Source organism: Vidua chalybeata, chromosome 12 (assembly GCF_026979565.1).
Source record: "Vidua chalybeata isolate OUT-0048 chromosome 12, bVidCha1 merged haplotype, whole genome shotgun sequence".
Taxonomy (NCBI): Eukaryota; Metazoa; Chordata; class Aves; order Passeriformes; family Viduidae; genus Vidua; species Vidua chalybeata.
This window is the reverse complement of record NC_071541.1, coordinates 2,553,474-2,581,405: the sequence shown is the minus strand read 5'-3', so window position 1 is coordinate 2,581,405 and position 27,932 is coordinate 2,553,474. Positions and strand designations below refer to the sequence as shown.

Below are 27,932 nucleotides of genomic sequence, written 5' to 3'. Positions count from 1 at the left end.
ATTAATTTTTTAGAGTTTCTTAAAGAACTGTGAGTTGAAGTGAAATAATGGGCAAGGGTAGAACCCAAAGTGTAGAGGGATCAATGTAAATCCCAGCTGGAAAAAAACGGGTTTCAGAAATAATAAACGGGTTTGTGAAAAATAGAGTAGGTGAAGGCTTGATTGGAAATTACAACTTGTAAAAGTTGATGAAAATAGTATTTTTTATAATAATAAATCATTCCTGATTCTTTTCCTGTTTGAGTTTTAACAAATAAAGAAAATAGAGAAAAAAGGGAGGAGGGGAGAGGGTGATGGAGCAGCTGAACTGGCACTGGCCAGAGTTAGGGAATTTTTCATATCTGCTCATGAAAAGCATTTCAGGTTCTGGTTTCCCTCTGGAAACTTGCACAGGAGGCACAGGAGGACAAATGGTGCAAACCCTTCCCGTGGCCTGGCATTCCGTGTTTTCCAGGCTCCTCTCCAGGGTGAGAGCCCTGGGAAGGGACACCTCAAACCCCAGTTTTGGGCTGCTGCTGTTTCTGTGCAGCTTCAAAATGGTGTCAAATACACACATCAGGAGGGGACAGGCAGTGTCTAAACAGGATAATTTCCAGTTTTCCCTGGATTTTCAACCTGCTGACATGGCCAGCAACATTTCCACCTCACGTGTCCCTGGCTCACAGCCCTTCCTGCTGACCCTTCCCTTCCCAGCTCTGCTCCAAGGCAGAATTTCAGTGCAGCCCTATCAGCCTGAATTTCCCCCCTCCTTTCAGCTGGGTTTTGTTTTGTTGTTTATGCTGTCATTTCTTTCTTTTCTTTTTTTTTTTTTTTTCAGAGAACACATCAGATAAAGGTCATTTTTCCTTGAATGGAAAAGCACGGTGATTTTGACAGTGAGACATTCCCAGCTTGCTCTACACCAGAAATGTTGATATTAGCTCCTCTAAAATAGAGAGTAGAGACAAAAATTGCCTGAGCAACTCAATGGCTGGCAGCCATTTCCCCAAAAGAGAGCATTTGCAAAGTTATGCTTGTGACTTCTGCTAATTCCAGGGTGCCATTACTGGAATGATTTTAATTTCATTTGCGTTTGCTCAGGAAAAAAAGAAAAAAAAAAAAAGATCATCATGAAGGTATTAAACAGCCACAAAAGATGATGGCTTCAAATAGTGTCTTTTGGCCAATCCATAATCATTTGCTTTGGCAATTTTATTGGGGAACATTAAGGCTGATCACTAACTCTGTGTTTCTAATTATTTCTGAAATATTGTGCTGTTTTCTGTGCTGAAATGCAGAATGAGCAGAGCAGTGGGCTGGTTGGGATTGCAATGTTCTAACTGGGTTTTAATCAATGAGTGATAATGAGATCTTGTGTTTTGACTTTCCCTTCTTAATTGCCAGTAATAAAGCAGATCCTCATTGATGATATTTAGCAGAGTTCAGTTTCATTCATCTCTGTTTATTCTATTTATTTTGAAAGTGCCTGGGAGCTTTCAGCGTGCTAGACACAATAACAGAATATTCAATGCTAATTATATTTTCCTTGCCTGATATTTTCCACAACAGAGGATGGTGCTGCCTTTTCCTGGGGAGTGATTGCACCTCCCTGTTTTCAGCCAGTTTCTGGAATGCAGGAGGAGTCAAAGGAGAAAACCATGTCCAGTGAAATCCCAACCACATTTTGCTATTTAAATCTCTATTTTCCTTCTGCTGCTCATGATAGTTGAGATGTTTTTTTGGTTTTGTTTTAATTTTTTTTTTTTTTTTGCCAGGATGCCAAAATAAGAATTAAACATAAATATTCTCAAGACGAGGCACATCTGCAAGTGCTGCTGGCCAGGAAAATTCATCTTACCCAAACAGCCTCAAAAAAGCCACACGAGGTCTGATCTATCTCAGGTAGATCTTCACTGGCCAACTGTCAATTTTCTAATCTGATTTTTGGTTAAGAAAGACCATTTTTTTCCTAAAAGTTTAAGTCCCAGATTTAGCTCTGATCCTTCAAATGGATGCCAGTACTGTGATGACAAATGCATGCTTATCAGTCAGTCAATACAATAAATATTTTTATAATATCCTCCCTGAATCACCTAATTTAAATCAGGCCCTGCCTTAGGTTTAAAACGTTTTAAATATCCCTTGCATTCCTCTTCAATTATATGTAAGAAAATAAAGAGTTTTTAAATCTTGCCTGGATCATTGCTTGAGATGATTTATATCCCAAGATTTTCTTCCTGAGTTATCAATCATCTGAAGGCAAGAAGTAGGTGGCAGCCTGAAATTTCTATATCAGATCTTTCTGTGTCCTGAGGAATTTTTGCCGTGGCAGTAATTTGGGCTGCAAAAATAAATGGTCTCCACGTGTTTTTCTATTATCTTCATGCTCTCAATTATTTCTAAGTGTTATCCCAGGATATAAACCTTGTGATCTATATATAAAATCATCACTGATGTCATGGTTTTACAGCTAATTCCTGACTGGTTTAATTCATGCCCCTTACTAGTGAGAAAAACAAGCATTGGGAAGGAGCCATTTTGTTCCAGTAATTCAAAATAAATAAACCAAATTTAAATTACTTGTACAAGGAGCTTAAACACCCACCTGCATTATAGTGCTGTAGAATGGAGATTGTATCTGGATTTCTACAAGGACTGAGACTCTCAGTGCTGCAGAACCAAAATAGAGCTTCACATTACAACAATTTTCCTGTTGAGCATAAGTGGGATTTACCAAGGGTGGCCTCTGGAAACAAAGATGAATCACTGCTTGCTTTAGTAAATTCAAGCTATTTGCAAACCAGCCTTTTCCATGATTTCTCTCCTGGCTGGATCTTTGAGTGCAGCAATTGTCCTCTGTCCCTCTCTGTCTCCAGAGCCCCTGGGTGGGAGTGAAGAGCTGCAAAGACTCAAATGAGTCTGAAATTTCTCCAAACTCCTTTATTTTTTTTCCCTCATTTTCTGTGTAAGCAGAACTGCAGTTTCTCATGTTCTTATGTGCTTATTCAAGTCAACATTTGACTCACATTAATAAGGCATTGACAGGGCATCTATCAATGGAATTTGGGAGTCATCACACAGAATTCCAATGACAATAATCATCTGAGCTTAATTACTCCCCATCCTCTAAGAGAGCAAAGCACAGTTGCATTTTAAACAGAGAAAAGTTAGAGAGAAGCAAAGTGCTGGCTTTCTTTAAGTGGCAGGATATTAAATGATATAGCTGTTATCTTCTCCTGTAGCATAAATTATTGAATTAAGCCTTCAGTCAGTTTGGCAACAGTGCCAAATGAATATTACAGGAGCACAATGCAGCAAACAGAATCTGTCATTGAATCTGGGGCTCCCTCAGAACTGAAATTACAGTGAACAAAATGCTCACGCACTCGATTGGAAAAGGTTCATTATTATTTATTCATCTTGCCCAGTAACACAAAAAACTGATGAAATTTCATTGAGAAGGGGGCACGTCAGGATTAGTATCCATCAGAAAGGCACATCCCTCCAACTTCATCAGGGATATTTGTCTCCATAATTAGATGTCTGTTCCACCAGAGTTCTCCATCTGAAGGACATGCCCAAGTTCATGACATGAAACCAATCACCCACACTAATGAAAAGGTGATTTTCACCTCTTCTTTCACTTGTCTGCATCTCCCACAATAGCACAAAGTCACTGGGAGTTCTTTTCATGCAGCCAAAAAAAGTCAGGCCCAGGTAGGAATTTCAGCACTGTTGCTTACATGTTTGTTTATTTTTCAGTAAAAGATTCCATTATTAATACAGGTGACACACTGTGTATTTATAGCCCCTCTCCTGGAGCACCTTTCCACACATCCCCACAATGAATTGTTCATAAATCTGTGCTCATCTCCAGTCGAAAGCTTAAATCAGTGCAGCTCCACTGAATGCTCTCCACAATCCATCCATTAGGAGCAATTTTCCTTCTTTGCAATGTGAACTCCTGGTCTGGAATCTTTAGGGAATATTTGGGGGTTTGTATGGAACACGGTATCCTGTAAATCTGAGGTTTGATTGTTGTGCTCGGGGTGATACCAGGAGAAAATGTCATATTTTGGCATTTAGGGATCCATCCTAAATTATTTTGGAATCAGAATGTGTGTATCTGTTAGATGGATAATAAATTTGCTGCTACCCAAATATATTCCTAGAAAGTGTTGAAGCAATCCTGGTTATTACAGAACTTTTAAAAAATGTTGGGAGTATCACATTTTGACAAAATCTTTTGTCACTATATATATATTTCATTGAAAAAGGCTCATAATTCTCATGACTATGACAGTTTTTGCATAATACTTCCTTAATTATCACCTGTGATATATTACACCCTAATTTTCTATGCTAGGTTCTGACAATAACGGTTATATTAGGAATTAAATCTGTATTTTATGGCTTGGTTGTTTGTTTTCACACCCAAGGAAAATGTGCAGTCAGTCCATAACCTGAGCATGTTGTTTGCTACACCGGCCTCAGCTCACCCTACCTGCCCCACCATAGAGATCCTGTTTAAATAACAGAAAAAAATATTGGAATATTTGACTCATTTCTCAAGGTAAAAAATTGACAGGATGCAGAATCGACTTACTGAAAACATTTCAAATTTTTGTGCCATTTAGGGCTGGAGGAGCCCTGATTAAATAAAATTCTTATCTCGAAACTGAAATCAAGAGTGAGGTTCTCTGAGTGAGCCACAGGCAAACTTCCATCACACATGGGAAGAGAGGACAAAGGAAGGGGCACTTGGAGTTCCAGCTCCTGGGAAATTCCAGATTCCAGCTGTGCCTCCTTTCATCTGCTTGCCCTCGTTATTTTTCAAATCTCAGGGCAGGGGCACAATTTTCCCCTCTGTCTCCCAGATGAAATGGCCTCAAGTTGAGACAGGGGAGGTTTAGATTGGCTATTAGAGGAAATTTCTTTATGGAAAGGGTTCTAAAGTATTGGAACAGGCTGCCCAGGGCAGTGGTGGCATCACCACCACCGGAAGTGTTCAAAAAAAGCGTGGATGTGGCAGCTGAGGACATGGTTGAGTGGTGATGTATTGTGAATGCAGGTGAAGCCAGTGGGAGGAAATGCTGATGTGTGACTCCAGCTCAGAAGGCTGAATGATTTCTTTATTATAACAATGTTATCATACATTAATATACTATTTAAAGGAGATATTAAAACTACAAACCTATTGTTCTAACCAGATCTAACCCACATGCAACTCGTGACCCTCTCTGAGAGCCCAGCCACAGGTGGGTTGGATTGGCCACCAGCCCCAAACAATCCTCACCAGAATCCAACCAAGCAATCACCCCAGGGAAACAATTCTCCAAACACATTCCACATGGGAAAACAAGGAGCAGGAATAGAAATTGTTTTCTTTTTTGTCTCTCTGTGCTCCTCTATGAAAAATCCTGAGAGAGAGAAGAATGTGCCTGCCACAGTGATGGTGCTGGATCTGTTGCTTTGGAAGTCTTTTCCAGCTGCAGTGAATCCATGATTCTGTGCAAGAGATGCCTCGCACTCTTGGCTGTCATCTTAAAGACAGTTCCATTTATAAACCCTGGGCTTGAGTGCCAAATTTCCCGTCATTACTGAGAATTGTTCTGCCTTCAGCAGTGCCAGGACTTCCCCCCGTGTGCCTCCTCACTGCCTCCCCTTCTCCCAGCATCACAGGGAGCTAAATGTCTCCCTGGTTTGGTGTATGCCAGCAGAGACACTGTGGAATTCCACCAACACTCCCAATTTTACTCTTTCAATAGCAGCTGAGACTTGAAAGGAGCCCTGTGTCTCTGGAGCTCTGTACATCAATATCTGAAGGGAGAAAACACATGAAAGTTGAAGGCCCTTGGGGAAAATCCTGCAGGTCTTAGGTTGCTTCCTCCTGCTCAAACCTGCAAGATCTAATCTGCCTTTCTGTGTGTCGCTGCTTCACTCTCAGAGAGCTGGGGGGCACTGGGAGGGACAGAGGGAATCCTGCCTGTGCTCCTGACAAGTTGTTTTTCTTTCCACACAACATTTTCATGGCCATTTTTCTGCTTCATCTTTTCCCATCTTCTCTCCCAGTGTAAAAATCCGACTCCTTGAAGAGATGTGTGTTATTTTAGGTGGTATCAAGCAGTGTCTCATCCAGTACCCCTCGTTTTGCCTCTGTCAGGCTCCTTTTGAAGTCCTTGAGCTCCCTGGTCCAGGATTTTGAGGAGGGAAATAACAATTTCATTCTGCTTCTGACAAGATTCAATCAAAAAACCCAGTGCTCTTTGCAGGGAAACCCTCCACGGCATTTAAAAATCTGTGCACCCCATAAACTCCCTGTCTTCCACTTACAAATTACCCATACCTTCAGCTGAAAAATTAAACACATTTTGAATAAGTTGGATTTTTCATAGTTTTTCTGCTGTCTTTAGAAGGGGGAAGGGTCTAATTCACCTGTCCCATCCTTTTTGCTGGAGCTGACAGGTGTTTTACTATCACACTGATTTAAAAGACGCCTCTTAATCAGGTGTCAGCTTTGGCCCATAAAGTCATATTAATGTTTTGGATCAGATATGAAGCTCTATCTAAGGCACATTAGGAAAGATTCATTAGAAACTCACTACCCCTGGAATTTACAGCCTTCCTGGAACTTAATAGCCTGGATAAATTCCTCCTTATCTGCTTTGCTTATGTGAATTATGGTAGTTTTGCATTTAGAAGCTTCTCCTTATGATCTTCCATAAGGATTTGCTGATATGGAACATCCAGAATCATGGAATGGTTTGGGTTGGAAGGGACACTGAAACTCATTCACTTTCACCCCACAGGGACACCTTGCACTATCCCAGGCTGCTCCAAATCTTGTCCAACCTGGCCTTGGACACTTCCAGGGACGGGGCAGCCACAGTTTCTTTGTGCTCCCAGCCCACCAGAATTCCCCATTCCTGGTCCTGGAGCAGTGAGTCCTCTGGAGTTTGGCTCCTTGGAGCTGATTCTCCCAGGCAAACCTAAAAACCTCTCCCTGCAAATAGATCATGGTGTTTCTGGGGCAATCTCAATTTCATCAAACAGATTTTATCTGCTTTCACCAAGCAGCTTGGAGTGATTGCAAAAAATCCTAATGGGAAGGAAGATCTGTGTAGCAAAGGGATAAGAGTCAGCTAATTTACAGTATTGGCCTAGAGAGTTATCCATACTCACATTACAGCCTGGGCCTGGGCCAGCCTAAACTGCTCTTGGAATGTTCTCCTTTGCATTTCCAGCTGGGCAGAGACCTCACAAGGAGCTGAATATGAATCCAGCCAGAGTCAGAAGCAGGAAAGAAAAGGGAGGAGGATTTGGCTGGAAATTAAGTTGATTAAGTGTGAACTCCAGATTTGTTCTTTCTCCCTGTCTGGATGAGGAAGGGCATAAATATAGAAATATTTATCATGGCTGAGTAAAACCTCTTGAACTTCACTTGACAGGAATATCAGGGTGTGACATAGCCACCTTTTTTGTCCATAAAGCAGTGACTGGAAGCACTGGGACACCCTTTCTTCTTCCATAATTATGGAAAAATCAGGGTTCCTCCTCTTCCATTAGCACTGTGTAAACGCCTGGATTGGCTGAAGACAATATCATGTAATGAATGAAGGAATGATGATTCATTTTCCTGCTTTAGCTTTGAATTCAGGCTGGCATAATTATGGTTTTTATGTAGATCAAACTGATTTGGCATCATAAAGAAATACATTTTAAGTTCTTATCAAACATTCCATAACAAGAGTTTATATTTACTTTCAAGCACTATGATGAGGATTCACACACAATTGTTATGTATAGAAATGATACATTTAATCGAATATTCGTATTCCAATCAATGTTTTTTAAAAAAAATCTGAACTATTTAAACCTTAACAAAAGCAAACAGCCTCACGAAAATGCATTTGTCATGTGTATCTCTGGAGAAATCATGGTGATTGTATTGAACCTGGAGGATGGAGAACAAATATATGTCCATTCTCTATAGGAAACACAAAAGGATGCATCAGGAAATTAGAAATGACCAGCCTGACCTTTTCTATAAATAAGAGATGGACTTCTAGGACACCATTGGCTCTGAGAGTGCACATCATTTCTCACAAATTTGATGTTATTCTCTGCTGCAGATCAGCCAGCGAGGAAAGGATATTAAAGAGAGAACAAAACAACAGCAAGAAGCTGCCTTTACTAAAATTCATGGGTGGTATTTTTGTGACAGGGACTGTGACATGTCCACTGGAAAGGAGCTGTTAAATATTGTGTCCTTATTCTACACATTAAGGGCATGGCAAGGGGATATAAAATTAAGTTATTCAAGAGTCTGCAAATGACAAATGAGTCTAAATTCCATTTAGGGAAAAACATGGGAAATTAATCCCGGGTTTACCAAAATATTTACATTTTTATGAGGTGAAGTAGGGGTTTTTATGTACATCAGGTAGTTCACCACTGGCCCAGGCGGGTACAGGGATTTAAAATGCAGAACGATGATCCCTGGGTCATTTTGTGGCTTCAGAAAAACTTCTCCCTGGCAGTTCTGGGAAGGTAACGAGAAGGACTGAGGAAATGAACCCAGAAGGGAAGCAAATTCCTCCCAAAGAAAAGACAAGTCAAAGGGTCAATTGTAGAAACAGTGAAAAAAGAAGCCTTCAAATTTGTCAAGGGACTAAACCCAGAAGAGTGGCAGGACAAGAAACAAAGATTATTTAAGAGAGCTGCTCTGCCTTGCCCTCGTGGTTTGCTGAACAAATCTCCCCTGCTCCCCAGAACAAGGAAGATCACCATGAAATATAGAAATAATTCTGATTTGCCTTGCAATTAATCATTTCATTTTGGATGTGAAATGAAGGTTGATTATGTAATGCTACTCCTGCTTTAAAAGGATTGAAAACGAGAAGGGAAAAAACCCCAAAACACCAATAAACAAGCAAGCAAAAACCCCATCAACAACCCTAAACCCAGGTTTAGGGTATATAGTATAAAAAAAGCATACATAAAGTAGACAGAAATAATATCTCAGGGGATGGGAAGGGTTAGAGGAGAAGGAGGCGAGTGATTCCCTGAGACTGTGCTGTGAGCAGGGAAGACCAAACCCAGAACCACAATTCCACAATTCCATCCTTTCCTGCTTCCAGTCCTGCTGCACAGCACCAGGATGAGGTGCATGGGCACGTGTAACAGTTGGCCAGGGAGCTTCCATGGGAAACATGCAAAGCAGCTTCACTGTCACCTGCAGAATAAATCAGCAGCAGCTGAGCTCTGCGATTTTATTATCAATCAGCCTTGAAATATTTCCTCCTTAACAGTCCAGTGTCTGGAGGTGGATTCTCTGGTGGATATAACAGCAGACCTTAACTCGCAGCTGAAAGCAAAGGACTCCAAAGGACAATTTTATGTGGAAGGACATACTAAAGACATCTAATCTGAAATTATTGTTTTTCTTTCACAGGGGAAGAAACCCTTCATGGGCCTATTTTTATCCAAGAGCCATATGATATTACTTATTCCATGGGCTCAGCAAATGCAGAGATCCTCCTGAACTGCACAGCTAAAGGATATCCACTGCCATACTACAGGTGAAGTCAACCTTGGGGAAATTCTGTCTCACTGTGACTCTTTGAATTGTGTTTTAGTCACTGCACCACCAGAAATAACCCCTAAAAATCTGTTGAGTGCTCACAGCAAGAATATACAAAGTTTAGAGTAAATTTGAGGAATGAAGGAAAAATATTTTTGCTGCTTTGCTGTAGAGAAAATTAACACAGGGAAACAAAATAATTGAAAATCATCCCCAAAGTATTTAAAAATATACAGAATTAATTCTGAATCCACAGAACTGCTGTGAAAAATGGGAGAATGGAAGCACTGAGCATCTGTACATAAAATTTCCCATACATTAATAAATGCTTGGAAAGCAGAAGAGCAACATCCTTCCCTTTTCTAATTCCAGCATTTCATGTGCATATTTATGGTGTTTGTTTAGAGAAACAGCTCCAATACTTTACAAGAGTCACTTAATAAAACCCTGGTAGAGAGGATTTTTTATTTGGTAACTATGGATTCATCACTTACAATATAACTTGTTGCCCTGAGGATCTGGAAATCCAAGTTGGATAAGAGGAAAAGCTGGGAATCTAGGGGAAAAAAAAAAAAAAAAGGCATTGTGCTTTCTTCAGAGAATAATGGGGAAAGTAATGGTTGAGGTGAAGGAAAATTATATATAAAAAATAAATCATTCATGCGAGGCATGAAAGAAAATTGTGTCCTATGAAATGCTTAGAGAATATTTATTGAAAAGATTTTAACTGCTCCCACCACAGCCTTCCCTGGAAAGTGCCACCACTGGTTATCAGCTTCGCTTTTGGACTTCATGGCTTGATTTGTCCCCAGACATTGTGTTAGGAAAGGAACCCTTAATTTCTTTAATTTCCTTTATGAAAGGAACCCTTCATTTCCTTTTCCCAGTGCAACTTCTCCTCCTATGAGTAGAAACCCCCACGTATTTCCCAGCCCATTCGTTCTTCCCGTTCTCCACATGAACATCAAGTGGTTCAGACCATGAATTTCAAATCTTTCCAGATCATCCACCCTTCTGTTTCATACTTAAGCAACTTCCTAGAAAATTCCTGGACTCTTGTGTCCCCCCATGGATTCCTCACACCCACAAAGAGCACCAGGCAGGAGAGCTGGGAAGCCTCCCCCATCTCATATTTGATATCCATATTTTACCTTTAATTTTTTCTACCCACCCATTCATTAAATTCCCTGGGTTTTTTTATCACCATTCCCATTTTTTTTTTCTTTTTTTTTTGCAAGGCCTCAGTGGCTCCAGGGACATGAGATCAACATCTGGGGATGGATCCTGGAGCCCTGAGGTCAATTAAAAGTTATCAGACAATCACTGCTGCAATTACACCACGATTTGGAGGGAACAGGGAGCTTTTCACTTTTCTTTGATTTCACCACAGCTAATGCTGCCTTTCTCAGATAAGGATTGAGCCCATATATTTAAAGTTCCAACAATTTTAGATAAATCAAGCCCAGTATGAAATTTTAATCATCTCCTTTGCTGAGTGATGGCAAGGAACAGCAAGGACTGCTGGAAGTTTCTCTTTGATTCACAAATACAGAACCACTCCAACAGGAAGAAAGTTAGATACCAGTTAATTTGCTATTTAGCAGATTTTACATCAAAAAGTATGCTGCTAAACGCCTTTTCTTGGAATAAAAAATGCTTAGCTTTTCCTAAAAGTTTTATTTTACTAGGTACTCTTTTATTCTTATAGACTTGTTGTATATAGTGATAAATTTTTGCAACTCCTCCTCAAAATATTGTGTGTCTGAGAAGCACAGTGCAAGAATTGTGTAGAAATGTAGGTGGAAGGGCTGAGTAATAAAAATGAGACACAGTTTTCCCTTTGGAAGTAACAGAGAACACAGATCACACTGCAAACAAAAATATGGATGGGAGCATCTCTGAAACCATTAAGAAATCTATATAAATGTTCTGATAAACATAGTTTTATCTCTATGTCTTTTTTATAACGTCAGAATTGCCTCTATTATCATGTACATTATTCCAGGTGTTTCCTGGTGTGATGTTGGTGGTAAATAAACACAAATTTTAAATTAGATTTATAATTTTTTGCACTTAAGCTTTTTTGGTTATAGTCACCAGAGGGTTTATCACCAACTAACTCAGTGAATTTTACATATTTTTTTTTTTTTTTACTTCCAGCCTATCCATGAACACCCTGCAGTGTTTCCAGCAGTATTTTGACATTTTTTGTTTGATTTCAGGTGCTGTCTTTTCCTGCACTTCCATTTAATATCCAGAGCAATCGCACAATCCTGCATTTTCATGCAAGCTGGAAATTAAGGGTGTTTTCCCCTCCATAATCTTCTCAGGGAGGAGTCAATGGAACCAATAAATAAATCCAAGGGCAGCATAAGCAGCATTGGTTAGAACAACATTTTAATATTTCAGCCCAACACAGAGTGCTGCACTAAAAGGAGATAAAGAGATTCAAATCCAGTCCAAATCCAAGCAGCACGAGGATAACTGGAGCACACAAATGAAAGGGAGGGAACAGAGCACAAAGTCTGCAAGGATTGCAAATGACATCAAGTATGTCCATAATCATTGCATCAAGCTGGAGAACGATTCCCAGTAATCCCAAAAATCCACCCTGGACAAAGAAAATGCAGCCCTGCTCTCATGTGCTTTTCCCTGGAATGCTGTTCCTTGGCTCAGTGCAGATTCTGCCTCAAAAGTGGGGTGGGATTAAAAACTCCTTCACCCTCTGCTGCCTTGTTCACGGGCAAGGGTTTTTACACTTCCTATTTTCTTCCTCACTGGAAGTGCTGTACATGAAGGGAGGTTTTGCAAATCCTTTTCTCAATTACAAGAAAGCCTCAGGTGGCTTGGCAGGACATTTCCATTTGAATGTAAATAATCTGAGAAATATAGAACACAATGAAGTCATAAAAATATTGATATTTTTATTATAGCAGCATGCTGAAAAGAGAATTTATTAAATCATGTGAGCATATACCCACTCGCAGTCCTTGGGCTCCTATGGAACTGATCAATTCAGCATCAGAATATAGGAAATTTTTTAAAGTTTAAAAAATAATTGGTGAAAAAAAAAAAAAACGATCCAGAATGCATTTCCCATAATTGAGGAAAAATATTTCCCAATGGTTGCATGAAAAAATTCACAAAAATACATCGATGATCTCTGCCTTAACGTGCTTTTGTTAAAAATTCCCTAAAATAATTATCCAGATTTCTGTGTATTAATACACTGCAGAACTCACAAAGTCATTAAATCATTGTCTACCACATGAATTCATTAATTCGCTTCCCTCAGTGATGTAAACATATTAATTAGGGAAAAAGCCCACACCAGGAGCTGAACCCCTGATCTATATGCAAAGTTTAATAATCATTGTACCATGGTGATTAGAATGATTATGTGGATACTGTGAAGAATTCATTTGCAGCAGCTAAGCCAACGTCTTCACATTTGTTTGGAAAAACAATTATAGATCTTAATTGGGAGCCATGCAATGATGACAGCAGTTATTTTAGTGATTGATTCTGAAATTAAAGAGAACTGGCAAATTAAATACCAGAATATCTTAGATTAGAAAATGGAAAGCTTTAGACAACTTGGAGCATATGTAAATCCTGAAATACGGCAAAATGCTAACGGTAATACCCTAAAATAACAGCAAAACCTAAACCAACTAAAGCAAATATCAAAAAGGAATTGAGGAGAGGCACAGAAACACCAAAAATCAGTTGGAATTCGTAGGAACAATTCCTGAGAGTTGAGTGTTGCACCCAAATTTTTCAGTGTGGATGCATCCATGAAAGGGGAGAGAGCAACCCAAAGAAATGATTTCACATTATCAGAACTTGCTCACAGAATTCCATTGATTTCATATTTAGGCAGTCATTATCTTTCAAAACAACAAGGGCTCACTTGAAGGTCAGGGCACTCCCTGTACTCGTGGAGATTTCCCTTGGAGCACAGAATTGCATTGCAGAGCCCGGTGTGGAAATCCTCCAGCACAAAACCAGCTCCTGTGGAGAGAGGGCTGGGAGGGGACTCACAAAATCCTGTGCTGTGCATCCAGGTCAGATTTCCAGGGATAAAGTGTGAGTTTGCTTCAGTTTGTTACCTGGGGGAGCTGCCCTCGCTGTCAGGAGCTCTGCAAATGAGCAGAAATGGATCATTTTTATGCCGTGATCCTTCAGATGATTAACAAGGAGATGATTGCCCTTGGTTTGGGTGCTGCCAGGAACCCAAAGTGAGCCACTGGCAATTTTTGTATGACCCTTCCACCCAATGGAGGGCTTGGAATCACACCCAGAGATCAACACAAATGATAGAGCCTGAGGAGGTGGCTCTGATATAAAATCGGGAGGAGAGAATACCTGGTTGTGAAGTTTTAGGAAAAAGTGCCATTAACAAACCCAAAACTTGCAGGCCTCAGTGGCTGAGTCCTTCATCCTTCCTTTGGCCCCCACGTGAGCAAGGAGAATTCAACCCTAGCGTGACTAATGGCAAAGCCACAAGAATTCCCTTCCTGAAACACATAATATTTATTTTCTTTGAAAGAGAAATTGTATTTTGACATCTGTAAACAGCTGGGTAATGTTGCAGACACAATCCATTTTCTGCTTAGTGGACTAACGGGGACAAATGAAGATTTAAAATAGCAGTGTTCTCATCGTTAAATGATCAGTCTCAGACGTGCTGGATAAAAACTTCCCTCTCAGCTCTTGCTCTGCCCTCTGAAGTGCTATCCCTCCTGATCTACATCTCCAAAGCATTTTTGTTGCCAAATTCATGATTAATCATTTGCAAGGACTGTAAAGCACATTCAGGTACCATTCATATTGTAAAAAATAATGTAGTTGTAGACAAGGTATAAACCCCCCTCTGGACTGAATGGATAACTTCGTGTGAATAAGTTATAATTACTTTTTGTGGACATTTGGGTGAACACTGGTGACTCAAGGAAAGATTTTCCAAAGAATACCATTATTGCAATCATTAAGATTGATGTAAGAAGCAGTCGTGTGTGAAAAATGATCTAATTTTGTGATGTTTAACTACATTTTTATCATTACAGGTATGCTACAGCACACTATTTAAGATAAATATGAATAGGCTCTGTAAATTATAAGCATAATTTGATTTTTTTCCCCTCAAAGGTGGAAGCAAAATGGCACAGATATTGATCTTACCATGAGTTATCACTACAGGTTGGTTGGAGGCAGCTTGGCAATCAATAACCCACATAAAAATCAGGATATTGGAACATACCAGTGTTTGGCCACAAATTCATTTGGAACAATTCTGAGCAGGAAGGCAAAGCTTCAATTTGCATGTAAGTTGGGAAGATCATATTTATTAGAGCATTATTTTCCTATTAATTCTGCACATGGACTGTAATTTATTGGGTAATTAAAGGATCATTGGGGATTCTGTCCAAAAGGTTTGACTTCCTTCTGCACTGCTTATTCCTAAAAAAACCAAAATGTTCCTGGTAAATATTAATAACAAAACCAGACATCTGATGGCTGCTGCCCTCGGGAGCCAGAATAAAAATCAGGAAATTGAAAGGTCAAGGAAGATGAGCACAATTATCTTCACTTAATAAAGGTGTTCTCACTTTTTAGGACAGTGGTTTTGTTGTTATCCCTCAGGTAGCTACAGCTGGGGGGTGGAATTGTTGCAAAAAGTTGGGCTTTGAGTTTTCTGTAGCTAATGAGGTCTAATTGAGACACAAAAACATTGTTCCCCTAATTGGCACACTGATTTTTTTTTTGTTGTTTTTTTTTTTACATTACCAAAGAAACACTCCTTTTCCTTACACAATGTGTAAAAGTGTGAGCTGCTCTCTGAAATATTTCATATTTCAGCTCCCTCAGGTCGAGCCCGTTGTCTGTCTTGAGATGATTTAAAGTTTATTTCATCTTTGCTCCCCGTTTCACTCCTTCACAGCTTCACAACCTTTTCCACAAGGTTTGGATGCAGTGACCGAGTTCTGTGAATGCCCTGGGGAGGGGGGGAACAACAGTGACAACCAAAAAACTCCAGATATTCCCTCCAGCCCTTTTTTTTTTCCCAGTCTAAAGCTCAGAGCAGTCTGTTGCTGGGAGAAGACAATTGTTTTCAAAGCTCATTAATAAAACATGTGACTAAAGCCAACCTCGTGTCACTATTTCAGACACCAGCAAACGGATTAATTATTAATCTTGTTCCATTTCTCATAGCAAACCTCGTGTCACAGGGGTTACACAAAGGAGACATCAGAGGTCAGGCTGGTTCACAGAGTCTCTTTCAGCAGACCTGATCAAAAGGTGTATCACTGGTACCTCATTTAATAATGTTTTACCCTGAATTTCTCAAACAGCTTTGATTTCCAAGAGCTGGTCAAATGTAAAAAAAAAAAAAAAAAAAAAAAAAAAAGATTCATTATTTTACCACTTTTTCTGCTGAAACATTATTTTTTTCAAGCCAGACTTCCTGTGTGGGAAATCTTTTTGAGATTTGTAGGTGAAAGTTGATTAGTGACAGAAAAAATTCCATTTCAGAAAGGAGCAAGAATAGACAGCCACCTCCAAATTGTCCATGGAGTCTGTAATCCCCAAGGAACCAAGGCAGGCCAGGGAGGGAGCTGGGAAATGACCTGAGGAAAGGGAATATCCTTAAATGAAGGCACAAACAGGGTGTAAAAAAAAAAAAAATAAAAAAAAGGGGGAGAAAGGAAAAACAGGAATATCTGTGAAAGAAAGAAGGCTGTGGTGATTATTCAGCATTTTATATCAAGCAGTTCCTTTATTTAAGCTTTACACCCCCACCCAAACAGTTCCCAAAGTTCCTGCAGGGAGCAGATGCCAGAGCTGGGTCTGGTTTGCCCCCAGCCCTCAGCCTGCTCCAGTCCTCCAGCTCTAGCAGCACCACGGAATCCTAAATTTATCCCATAATCAAGCACTACACCACTTTTCCAGTAGTGGTGACAGATATTTACCTCCTTCCCCATGGAGAAGAGAGGACAGACAAATCAAAGGCTGTTATTTACACTGACAAGCACAAATTTACAGGAAAATGCTTCAATTTAGCAGCATCAGTGCAGAACTGGGAGTTTTAAGTTGTCTTACAATAGGAAAAAAAAACCCCACAGTACATGGAAAATATCATAATGACCTGATGAGAACAGTGGAACAAATTACCTTGAAACTCTTATTTCACAGTCAACATTTCCTCGTTTCTTATTTTCATGTTGCCATCCAATTTAATTCTTTGTTTCAACCAATACTTCAGGGTATATCTTAAAATCCAGGCAGGCAGGCACGTTGCTGTGATGACACTTTCCTTCAACACCTCACAAAATGGGATTCTTCCCTGGACTGGAATGCCTGGCACATTATTGCAAACTCCCTGATAAAGAATCAAATCAAACCTATTATCCAAGTACCAGGGTTTACGTGTATTTGTCTCTTTACTACAAGGTAACTAACTCTGAGTTGGAGTTTGAATTAATGATACCTCCAGAAACCTATTCAACATGTCACCTAAATATATAAAAAATACTTTTTTCCTCTGTTCAAGATAGGAAGTTCTCCGAGAAGCAAAATAAATGCGGGACGAGATTAGAAATACGTCTTCAGATTCAGCTGGAGTTTGGTGCTTATCCTCTATTAAAACCAGAGCTGTCAAAGGAAAGCTGCAGGAGGAATATTGTACAGAAGGCAGTGGCATAGATTATTAAAGCTACAAGCTGAAAATGAGAGACAGCATCAGGGAGAGGGAGCACGTAAATGCATTAGGATGGCAGGCCCTTGGCATCCCCACTTCCTGCACAAGGCTTGTTTTGTCATAAATAAGCTTGAAAGCTCCCTATGAATCCTGCACGCCTCCTGCTCCCCTGCCAGCACTACATTTGGAGCAGCCCACGTGTGTTTTTGCAGTTGTTGAGGTGGAAGTTTGCAAAGCTTTGGTGTCAGGCCTCGGCTTGTGCAGCAGGGCCAAAAACGGGAGCAGGGTCCTTGTCCTTGTCCTTGTCCTTGTCCTTGTCCTTGTCCTTGTCCTTGTCCTTGTCCTTGTCCAGGCTGGTGTCAGTGTCCAGCACATCCCTCTGGCTGCCCTGGCTGGCTCCAGACCCTGGCAGGGGGCTCGGAGACCTTGGCATGAAGTCAAAAGCACCTGTGGCTTCCATTTTAGCCCATGGAAAAAACTGCCAACTCTGTATGAGGAATTACAAGCCACAGGGGTTTGAGCAGTGTGATATTTGAACTAACACAGGGTGGAAAAGTAGAATTTTGGGATTTTCAGAATGGGGTTCAAGGGGGTACAAGATGGAGGGATTTGGGTGTGTCCTGGCCTTCTTTCCTTTCTTCTTGCCCTCCATGTCTTGCTGTGATGGTGACACTTTTCTATTGGTTTAAGGTAGAGATTCACAGTCTAACACAGATGATAGGAATTGGTAATAAATTGTAAACACAGACACGTAGTTTTGAGTGTATAATGTGGGAGCCGCCCAGGGCTCGAGGGCAGATGGCCATGGCCTCCTTGCTAGGCAGAGCTCAGCAGGCCAGAGAAAGAACGTTTAGATAACAAGAAGTAAACAACCTTGAAAGTGCAATTGGAAGCATTTCAGGCTCCTTCTTTGCCATTGTTTGGGCTAGGAAAGCAAAGACTCTTTACAATCTCTCTCGGGGTCACCCTGACCCTTAGGAACCCCGAGAGAAATCGACAGGCTGGAGGCTGGAGTCATGGCCTGCCACCCACAGGGCTTCTCCCCGTCCAGGTCAGTGGTGACATCCAGCACAAGGTCACCTGGAACACTTCAGCTCAGCCTAAAATGAAGTCAAAGGCTTGAGAAGTTCATCTTGGAACTAGGCCCGACTCTGCTTGAAGAAGAGATGAGGACATGAGAGCTTTTCCTTCAGCTTTTACACAGCTTAGAGTCACAGAATCAGTAGATTAAGCTGCAGCAGGGGAAGTTTAAGCTGGATATTAGGAAAAAGTTATTCACAGAACAAGTTGGCTGGGCATTGGAAGGGGCTGCCCAGGGAGGTGGTGGAGTCACTGTCCCTGGAGGTGTTTAAAAAAAGGCTGGATGAGGCACTCAGTGCCATGGTGCAGCTCATAAGGTGGTGTAAGGTCGTAGGTTGGAGGTATTTTCCATCTTTAGTCACAGAATCACAAAATCACAGAATTAACAGGGTTGGAAAAGACTTTTGAGATCATCAAGTTCAGCCTTTGCCCAATCTCCCCCTGCTCATAAACCACATCACAACATTTCACATCTACTCATTTTTTGGACACTTCCAAGGATGGCAACTCCATCACTTCCATGAGCAGCCAGTCCCAAAGCTTGGCCACTCTTTCAGTGATGAAATTTTTCCTAAGGCATTTTTGTTTAAGGCATTTCATGCCTTTAAAAAAGACAAACAAAAACCTGTTGGGGAAAACTGCTTCAGTATGGCTTCAACCAGAACTTTCTCCCAAGGCACACAGGGGATTTGCTTTAATTATTTCCTCAGTTTTAAGCAAAAATAACTGTGTGCAAACAACTGGTCTTGAGGGAAATGCCTGTAACAGGCTGCATGAAACAGCCTGTCCAGGCCTGTTACTTATTCTTTTAGTTCTCAAACACATCTATAGCAGAGGCATTAAGGGATATGCAGGAGAAATAAGAAGTGCAATTAAACAAACTAGAATAAAAAGGGACTCCACAATGAAAAAGAATCAAATGCAAACCTAATTCATAATTATTCAGGGCATAAACCCAGAAAATTCAGTGTTAATTGAAAGCATCTTGCTGCTTAGGGATCTTAAATTAGATTCTCAGTCAAATTATTCTACCCTTGATGATAAAAGTCATGATGATTGCAGCTTTCTCAGACTGAAATTCTCAGAAACAACAACAACAATCTAATTTCATGCCTAGAATCAGTCACTTTGCCCTGAACCCCACAGGCGAACACACAGTGGAGCCATTAGACTCTATTTTAAAGCTCCCCACAATGCTACAGACCCAGGAAGGATTTCTCCTTGGAGGTTTTGGGCTCCAACCACATTCTCCTGGTTTTCCAAGTGGTGCTCAAGGGCTTTGCTTGGTGCTTATTCTCAACAGCATTTTCCTGACACTGCCACCCTCCCTGCTCTTGGCCAGTGATGATGTGCTCACAGCAGTGTGGCTCAGAGTGGCAGTGCTGGAGCACTTGGAATGAAATCTGCAGCTCCCAAGAGCTTCCACGTGCTTTTTGTCAGAGACAGAAGACACAGTTTTGCTGAAATAACCAATTAGAGGCAGTAATTCCTCCTGGACTGAGTTTTTGCCATTCCGAAACACACAAAAAAAAAAACGGCCCATCATTAGCATTTAACCATTTCAGGGAGGAATATATTAAACCAAATCAAAGCCATTTAGCATTTGCTGGATGGTGACAGGCTGAGCTTTAGCAGAGCCCAGTTGGAGGGGCTGGATGGGAGATGCTCAGCCAGCATGAAAGCCCACTTTTCATCTGATTACTTCATCGTGTTATTTACCTTTGAGTGCACACAAATTACAGAAACATCACAAAGCAATCCAGCAGCCTCAGGATGTCATAACCCTTTTCACTGGCAGTGTATGCTTTGAAACAGAAAATGGAAAAATCAATAGGCTTGGATCAGATAGGCTGAATTTGCAAAGTCTGGACATGCATGAATTTAAGGCTAAATGGCACCTACACTTCTGGCTGGGTTGTGTTGTGGTGCTGTGTGTGTCCAGAAATCCCTCTGTAACAATTGTATTTGATTAAAAGGTGTGCTAGCTGTTGTAACTACCACCTGGAGTAAAGCTCTCTGGGTCTTTAAGCTGATTGTTAATTCATCACAGCACACGAGGGCTGGAATACTGATCAGGCTCCCTGGCAGATGATTGCAGCAATGAACTCTGGCAGTGCCTTTCTTTCACAAAAGGAGGCATAAACTGCTCAGTTCAGCACTGAACAGGCACTCAGGGATGACCAGCTGATAACTGAGGAGCAGGAAGAGCTCAGCTTGCCAGTGCCAGGAAAAGTTCATCGTCAAAAATACATCCCCAAAAGTTTGACTTGGCTTTCTAAATTCCCTTTTCCCCTTTAGGGACATGTCAGGTAGAGCCATAGACTTGCCTCTATCTACAGAGAATTATGGAATGGCCCTGGTTGGAAGGGACATTAAAGATCATCCACTTCCACCCTCTGCCACCTTCCACTACCCCAGACTGCTCAAAGCCCTGTCCAGCCTGGCATTGGACACATCCAGGGATCCTGGGCAGCCCCAACTTCTCTGGGCACCCTGTGCCAGGGCCTCAGCACCCTCACAGGGAGGAATTTCCTCCCAGTATCTCACCTAACCCTGCCCTCTGTCAGTTTGGAAGCTATTCCCCCTTGTCTTGTCCTTCCAGGACCTTTCCAAAGTATCTCTCCACCTTGTAGCTCCCTTCAGAAACTGGAAGGCCACCATGAGGTCACCCCAAAGCTTCTCTTCTCCAGGCTGAACAATCCCAATTCTCTCACCCTCTCTCCTCATTCTAGCACCACTCTCTACCCTACACATGCTGAGTAATGCACTGACCCCACCTCTCTGTTTTAAAAAGGTGGCCTTCTATATAATCCTAGAATGGTTTGGGAGGGACCTTAGAGTTCATCTCATTCCAACCCCACTTCCTCTGATGCAGAAACACATCTGAACTGCAGACATGTGGAGAAGCAGCCATAAACAGCTCTCCTGGTGATCCTGGTAACACCTCCCAGGCTGCATCTTCAGTGGGTGAGGAACAAATGCAACCTGCAGCGGGAACGTTTGCTGTGGATCGATCCTGTCTGGAGGATGGAAGTGCTGCTGTCATCTCTTCCATATGTCACTAAACAGGCTCACAGCTCAAAATTGCCTTCTGGACTTTTAAGCACAGGTAGAATCCAATATCACTGCAGCAGCAGCAGCAGCCACCCTCCCTGGTGTGGGGAGCTGGGAGCCAGGTTCTGAGTAAAATGAGTTACAGAAAATAAACCCTGTATTTTGTCAAAATTCTGCGTGGAGTGGAAAGAAAGAGAACTTTCATTTATCACTTCTGACTGTTATGGACACTCTGTGCCAATGCTCCAGCTCTCTCTGCAGCAGTTCCCATGGCAGGAGACCATACCAAGATCTTTGCTTAATGGATGCTCTCCATGGACCAGACCCAGCAGCCTCAGGCTTGTTTTCCTTTTTACCCCTTTATTTCACAGAGTTTCTTTAGAAAATCAGGAAAAATCTGGTGAGAACCATTGCTGTAAGGAATGTGACATTTCCAGGAGCAACAGCCCCAACTCTCCCAGCTGTCTTCACAGGAGAAGTGCTCTAGCCCTCTGATCAACTTGGTGGCCTCCTCTGGGCTGGTTCCAACAGGGAGGGGTCTCTAAGGGGTCACTGTCCTGCTCTACCCACCCCAAACTGGGGCACTGGGCATTCTTCAAGGCCACTTTGAGCAGAGCACATGCAGAGAACCCTCTGAAGTGCTGCAGTTGAATCACTCCAAGACCAACAGTGCTGCACGACCTCACCACGCTCAGCTCATCTCATCTCCCCGTTGAGCTTCCCAGTGCTTATTTCTTTGCAGAATTCTGTGCACACAGAGCCTCTCACAGGCTCCAGGAAAAGCAGGAATTGCCACTCAGCAGTGATGAAGCAGGAAGCCTGGAAGGGTTTCACCTGCCTGCTGACAGGACAAGGCAGGGTGATAATAGAACTTCTATTTTAAACCTCTGATATCACGAGAATAGGATTATGCAAATCTCCTGACATTCCTGAAGACACAAAGAACAGCCTGGAATCTTAAAACCAGGAGATATGGGTGTATCTCCATAAGGAAGGGGGTTTGCTTTCTCCATCATTCCCTTTTTTAGTCTCCTCTGCATTCTCAGAGCCCATGTGATGTCCATTGATACCAAGTGTCCTGCTTATTTTAAGTTGTAACAGACCAGGCACATCAGAAATTCCACTTTTCTGCCCTTCCAACGGTTTAAACATCTCTCTGAGAGTACTTAACCACTGTGTTCAAGGCTCTGCTCTATCAGCACTTGGTTAAAGCTGCTTTATTCCAGGTTAGCTCCTTAGACTTTTATTATAAAACGAGTTTTTTTAATCTGTGAAACAGAGATCTACATTGAAAAGAGGTCGTAAGGAGCATTACAGGCAGTGAACCAGGCAGATAAAGTAGCAATAGGGAACACAGAAGTATTTGAAGATTATCTTTTAGTTCTATATTATTTACTCTTCTTTAGGTCCTTTAAAAGTGTTTATCCTAAATCAACCCATTGCCAGTTGTATTGGAAAAGCAATATATGTGATTGAGATATGGTGGGGAACAAAGCATCCACAGGTCCTGGAGCTGATAGACTCTGATTGATAAAATTTAATACTGGGCAAGGATAAAACCAGTTTGCAGTCTGGGTGATTTGCTATTTTATCTGCTCTCCTTTCATTACAGACAAGATGATGTAGATTTCAACAAATTATTGAGTGAAATATCCTTGATGTTCACATGAGATTGTTCATTTTTTGGCGTGACAAAAGAAGTTATGATGGAGGTTTGCAAGGGAAAAAGAAATACTGAATTATTTGGAATAAATGATTGGCTTTTTTTTTTTCTAATAAAAATAATGAAATTAATTGATCAGTTATTTTTGCAGTGAAGGTTGATCCTGTGTAATGTTTTAAGGTAGCAAGTAAACTTGTCTGTTCTGTAGCTGATACTGGAGAAGGAGGAGCAGTGTTTAACATTTGGACTTTTCATGGAGTGAAGGAATGAGGTCACAGGCGTTGCTTTTCTCAACAGGAAAGCCACATCTGGCACAGAGAATGCACTGAGCTGTAAATATCCATTTCTAAATGCTACAGCAAGAACAAATAATGTAACCTACACCTGAAATCCCACTGACGAGATTCACATCCAAAAATCCCCTGCATCGATCGCTCGGGTAAACCTTGAGATTCCCATTGGAAGGAATTCTTTGAGGGCTTTGCAGCTGCAATGAGGGAGGCAAAGAAGGGGCTGGAGGTAACTCAGGGTAGTTCTACAAGAAGTAATTCTGTGCTGGATCAAGATCTTCAAAGGGCTGGGCAGGAATTTGGGAAGGGCTGAAACAGGCGCAGACACTCTCAGCAGTGTGTGAGAGCTCTTTCTTCCTTGCCACTTTTCCTCTCTTCCTTGCCACTTCTCCTCTCTTCCTTGGCATTTTTTATTGTGTGTATTATGAGCCTTGATTATTGTTTTGTTGGTAGAAGCATTATAAAAAGAATTAGGGGCCTTAAGTGGAACTGTATCCATCAGAAGCCAGGGCAGAGATGCCAGAGGTGCTTCCTGCGGGACCAAGGTACAGATACATGTCCCCAACAACAAGGTCAGGGTCTGAGGGAAGGGAGAAGTTCCTGAACCATCTCCATGTAGTTAAAAACAGGTTGTTGTGGGAGCAGTGGGAATATGAAGGAGAAGAGGGTTTGGATAAGAATTAACCCCCCTGCCAAAAGGACAGCACAGCAGCCAGGGCTGTCTCCCCTGGAAGTCAGGAGAATCAGTGCAGTTGCAGCAGGGATGAATCCGACCCTGGAGGTTCAGCCCAGGGAGAGAAATCTGTCTTTAAGAGCTCTCCAATCTGGAGAAAACTCCTGCAGACGGCGAAGTGACTCTGGTGATGACAGGTGACAAATGAACTGTGCCGTGACAAGTGAGAAAACTGTTGAGGAATATAAAATATTTAACATATATTCCCTCTGTGCCCCTCCCTGGGAGAGGGGCAGCTCCTCAGCTGTGCCTCTGGCCTGCAGATGGGCTTTGGAGCAGGAGCCCTAAGGCTGTGTCAACACTTACTGCTCAGAGCAAGTCCTGTGCTCAGCTCAGAAGAGAAATTTAATATTTTATGCTGCTAACTCTGTAAAAGCAGGGGGGAAAATAACAAAGGCCAGATGTAGACCAGCTCTATGGCTTCCCAGCAGATGTTTCTGTGCTCTGGGTTTGTTGGTGCATGAACTAAAATCAAGCCAGCTCAGGGTTTTTCCCCCTCTCACCTCACCCTCCCTGTTTAATTTAATTGTGACCTTCCACTTTTTTCCTCTAGAGAGGCTTGATATTACTTTGTAAAGGGCATTTTCACTCTTTAATTGAATAAGGCAATCAGACTGTGGCAGAAATTATTGTTCCCCACCTTGAAAATTAGTGCCTGGATTGGCCATTCAGATCATTTAAGCTGAACTGAGGACCTGGGGCCTGTGTTCATCCTGAAGTGTAAATTACAGGTCCTTGCCCTTGGAAACTCCAAAGTAATTTAACTAAATAAGGAAGCACTGATGAAGGTCTTTGGATGATTACACAGCTTTGGAGAAGGACAGGACCCGGTGATTGTGGTTTTCCCTCTCTTTTTGACAAGCAACTCCATCAGGGAGTTTTGGGGCACAGGGCAGCTTTCCCTTTACCCACTCTGGGATGCAGTGCTCCCCTAAGGTGGAAATGAGAACAAAAGTGGGAATTCCAGTGGATTTTTAACCTGTCCTGGTGAAAGGAGACACTCAGGCATTATCCAGGCTGCTCCTGGCTGACTCAGCTCCAAATCATCCAGACCTGAGCTGGTAAAGGCTCACGAGTGCTTCAAATGGAGCAGGGGAACTCCAAGAAAATCCAAGTATTTAAAAGGCAGGAAATGGGAAATACTAAGCAGCTTTCAGACACCTTAATTAGAGATAACACCGCTCTTAATCTCAGAATTGAATTCATAGAAAATCAATTAGAACATTTAAAAAATTGAGATTAGATGCTAACGGGAAAAGATTAATGTATTGACAGTATTATCAAGACAAAAGGAACTGTCAGAGGGTTTGTTCAGCAAGTTTAGTGCAGTTTGGAAAGCTGAAAAAGAGAGTTCACTTTGCAGTGGAAGTTGTAGGGAAGAAGATTAGCCATTCCTTTGGGAGATACTTGGAGAAAGAAGGATATTTCCATAACACACCCTGTAGTATCCAGGCTGCAAGAGATTGGTGCTCATCACAAGGCAATTCAGTACAAAAGTACTCCGGAGAAGCAAAGAACAGGGATTCATGTCCAGGAGGGGTCTGGGGTGGTTTGGATAGGCACAACCTGTAGCTAAAAGGGCTTTGACCCCAAATTTTTTGGGACTTCCTTTATGTGAGAGAAGAAATGGCAAACTCAAAATCTGGAAGCATGGGGCCTTGCAGAGTTTGAGATGATTTAAAAGATTCAATAGGCTTCATTTTTATTCTTTGTTGTTATAACAGACCTAAATTCTCTGGTTGAGGCACCAAACTCAGACCCAAATGGGGCCCCTAACTCATTACAGCCAGAGCAAAGGAAGGTAACTAATTGTCAGCTGATAACACAGCTGCTGGAAAAACTCCCAGCAAATCATAACCAGGAGCTTCCTTGGAACAGTGCTGAGCTTGTCCTTTGTACCCCATTTCCCTGTGAGGAAATTCCTGTTGTGCTGCATCACTGCAGGAACACCTCTCCCATTGCAATATATCACAGGCAATAAGAGACACAGAAGAAAAAAAAAAAGGGAATAGAAATGATCCATCACAATTTGACACAGGCACGTGGAAATGTGAGGAATTGTATTGATTTGTCCTCAGGAGCGTGGCTAATTTGTAAGGAGCTCTTACTCCTCATGCCTTAACATTCATTGCACATTTCAATACCAAGTAATTGCAACCATTATATTTGGGATTATGTAATGACAAAACATTTATGAAGGGAAAAAAAATATCAAAAGTTCAAGAAAGCATGAAATCACATTAATTCAGATGAACCGTGGTAATTATGCAAGGTGATAAATTGGAGTTTCTCTAATTGTCTGTAACAATTTCATATATTAAAACACCCAAGTTTCCTTGGTTTCCTTGGAGAAGTTCTATGCTCCTTCTTAGGATGGACTGGTTTGGAATGGATGGATTTGGGTGGATTGTCCCTGAGCAGGTTCAGGAATTTCAAGCACGACTGGGAGGTTGAAATGAATGAGTTGCTGCTTGTGATTTGGTTTTTGTTCCTATCCAATATATTTAAGAAGCACTTCCCTAATCCCAGGAAAACTGACCTTCACTCTGTTGTGTAGTTAAATCTGCTACTCCGACACCTGTAAGGCAGTTTTATATTAAAATAACCAAACAAAAAACCCAAATGTGTGGGTAATAGTGGTGGTGGGGAAATTAGAATTAATATATTAATGAGCAATCAGCAACTGGATGTTGCTTGGAGCAACCTGGTCTAGTGGAAGGTGTCCCTGCCCATGGCAGGGGGTAGAACAGGATGGGCTTTAAGGCCCCAAAGCACTCAGGGATTTATGATTATCTCTATTCTTATGAGCTTTAAAACATTAAGTAAAAAACAATGTATGTCTGAACCTATTAATTAACCTATTAATTAATGGAATTGCTTCAGCAGGAAGGTTTTCTGTCCACCACTTCCACTTTGTTTCTGTCTCCAGAGACCATTTTTTCAGGCAAACACCTCACCCAGCCTGGGTTTGCTTCTCTCACTGGCAGGTTGTGCTCAGCAAAGTGACACCAATGGTCACCTTCATCCAACACAGATACTCTTCTCAACCTCTGGTTTTATTCTGTTTAAAATCTACCTGGAAGACTTTCAGGCCATAAATCAGGATAAAGGCAGGTTGGATGGGGCTTGGAGCACCCTGAGATAGTGGAAGATGTCCCTACCTATGGCAGGAGTGGAATGGGATGGGCTGTAGGGTCCTTCCAACCCAAACCTTCTGTAATTCCATGATAACATCCTTGACCCCAGAGGGTAAAGCTGGGTTACAGCAGGTGAAAAATGCTCTGACCCTTTCCTTCTGCCCACTCCTCCCTTCATTCCTGGTGAGGAGCTGACAGCCTCCTCCACCCCAAGAATTCCTGCTCCCGTTGGAGAAAGCCGTGCCATTCCCCGGCTCCACCCCACAAAATGCCATACGTTTGGGGTGCTGTGAGCACAGCCCCTCCTTGCTCAGCCCTGCAACATTCCCAGCAGGAGACGAGGCCGTGCCACGCGCAGCTGAGTCCTTACATTGCCACTCTTCCCCGGGAAGGATCACTTGTGCATCTGAGCATTTTGCTTGGCCTCCACGACCTCATTATCACATCCAACTGATTAATCGTGCTCTACCAAGAGCAGACTGCCAACATGCACAGATCTGGGGGGGGAAAAAAAAGTGTTTTTTTTGTTAAAACTCGCAGCTGAGAGAGCAATGGAGTGTGAGAGAACTCGTTGTTCTTCAAGTGAGATAAATACAGACAAAGAATGAAAGGAATTATGTAGGAACTAGGTGATAATTTATTTATAGATCTCTGCAGAAACACTGAAGTTAGCAAATATACCATCTGTTAAATAGTCATCTTATTCCTAAG

General features: G+C 41.7%; 1 protein-coding gene across 1 annotated transcript in view; it reads left to right on the top strand.

The window, feature by feature from the left end:
- Positions 1–27,932, top strand: part of LOC128794276 (contactin-6-like) — a 125,618-nt gene that overhangs the window by 34,566 nt on the left and 63,120 nt on the right. The window contains exons 3-4 of the mRNA XM_053954023.1: positions 9,434–9,560; positions 14,765–14,889. Coding sequence (XP_053809998.1) covers positions 9,434–9,560; positions 14,765–14,889 — 252 coding nt within the window. The remainder of the gene's footprint in view (positions 1–9,433; positions 9,561–14,764; positions 14,890–27,932) is intronic.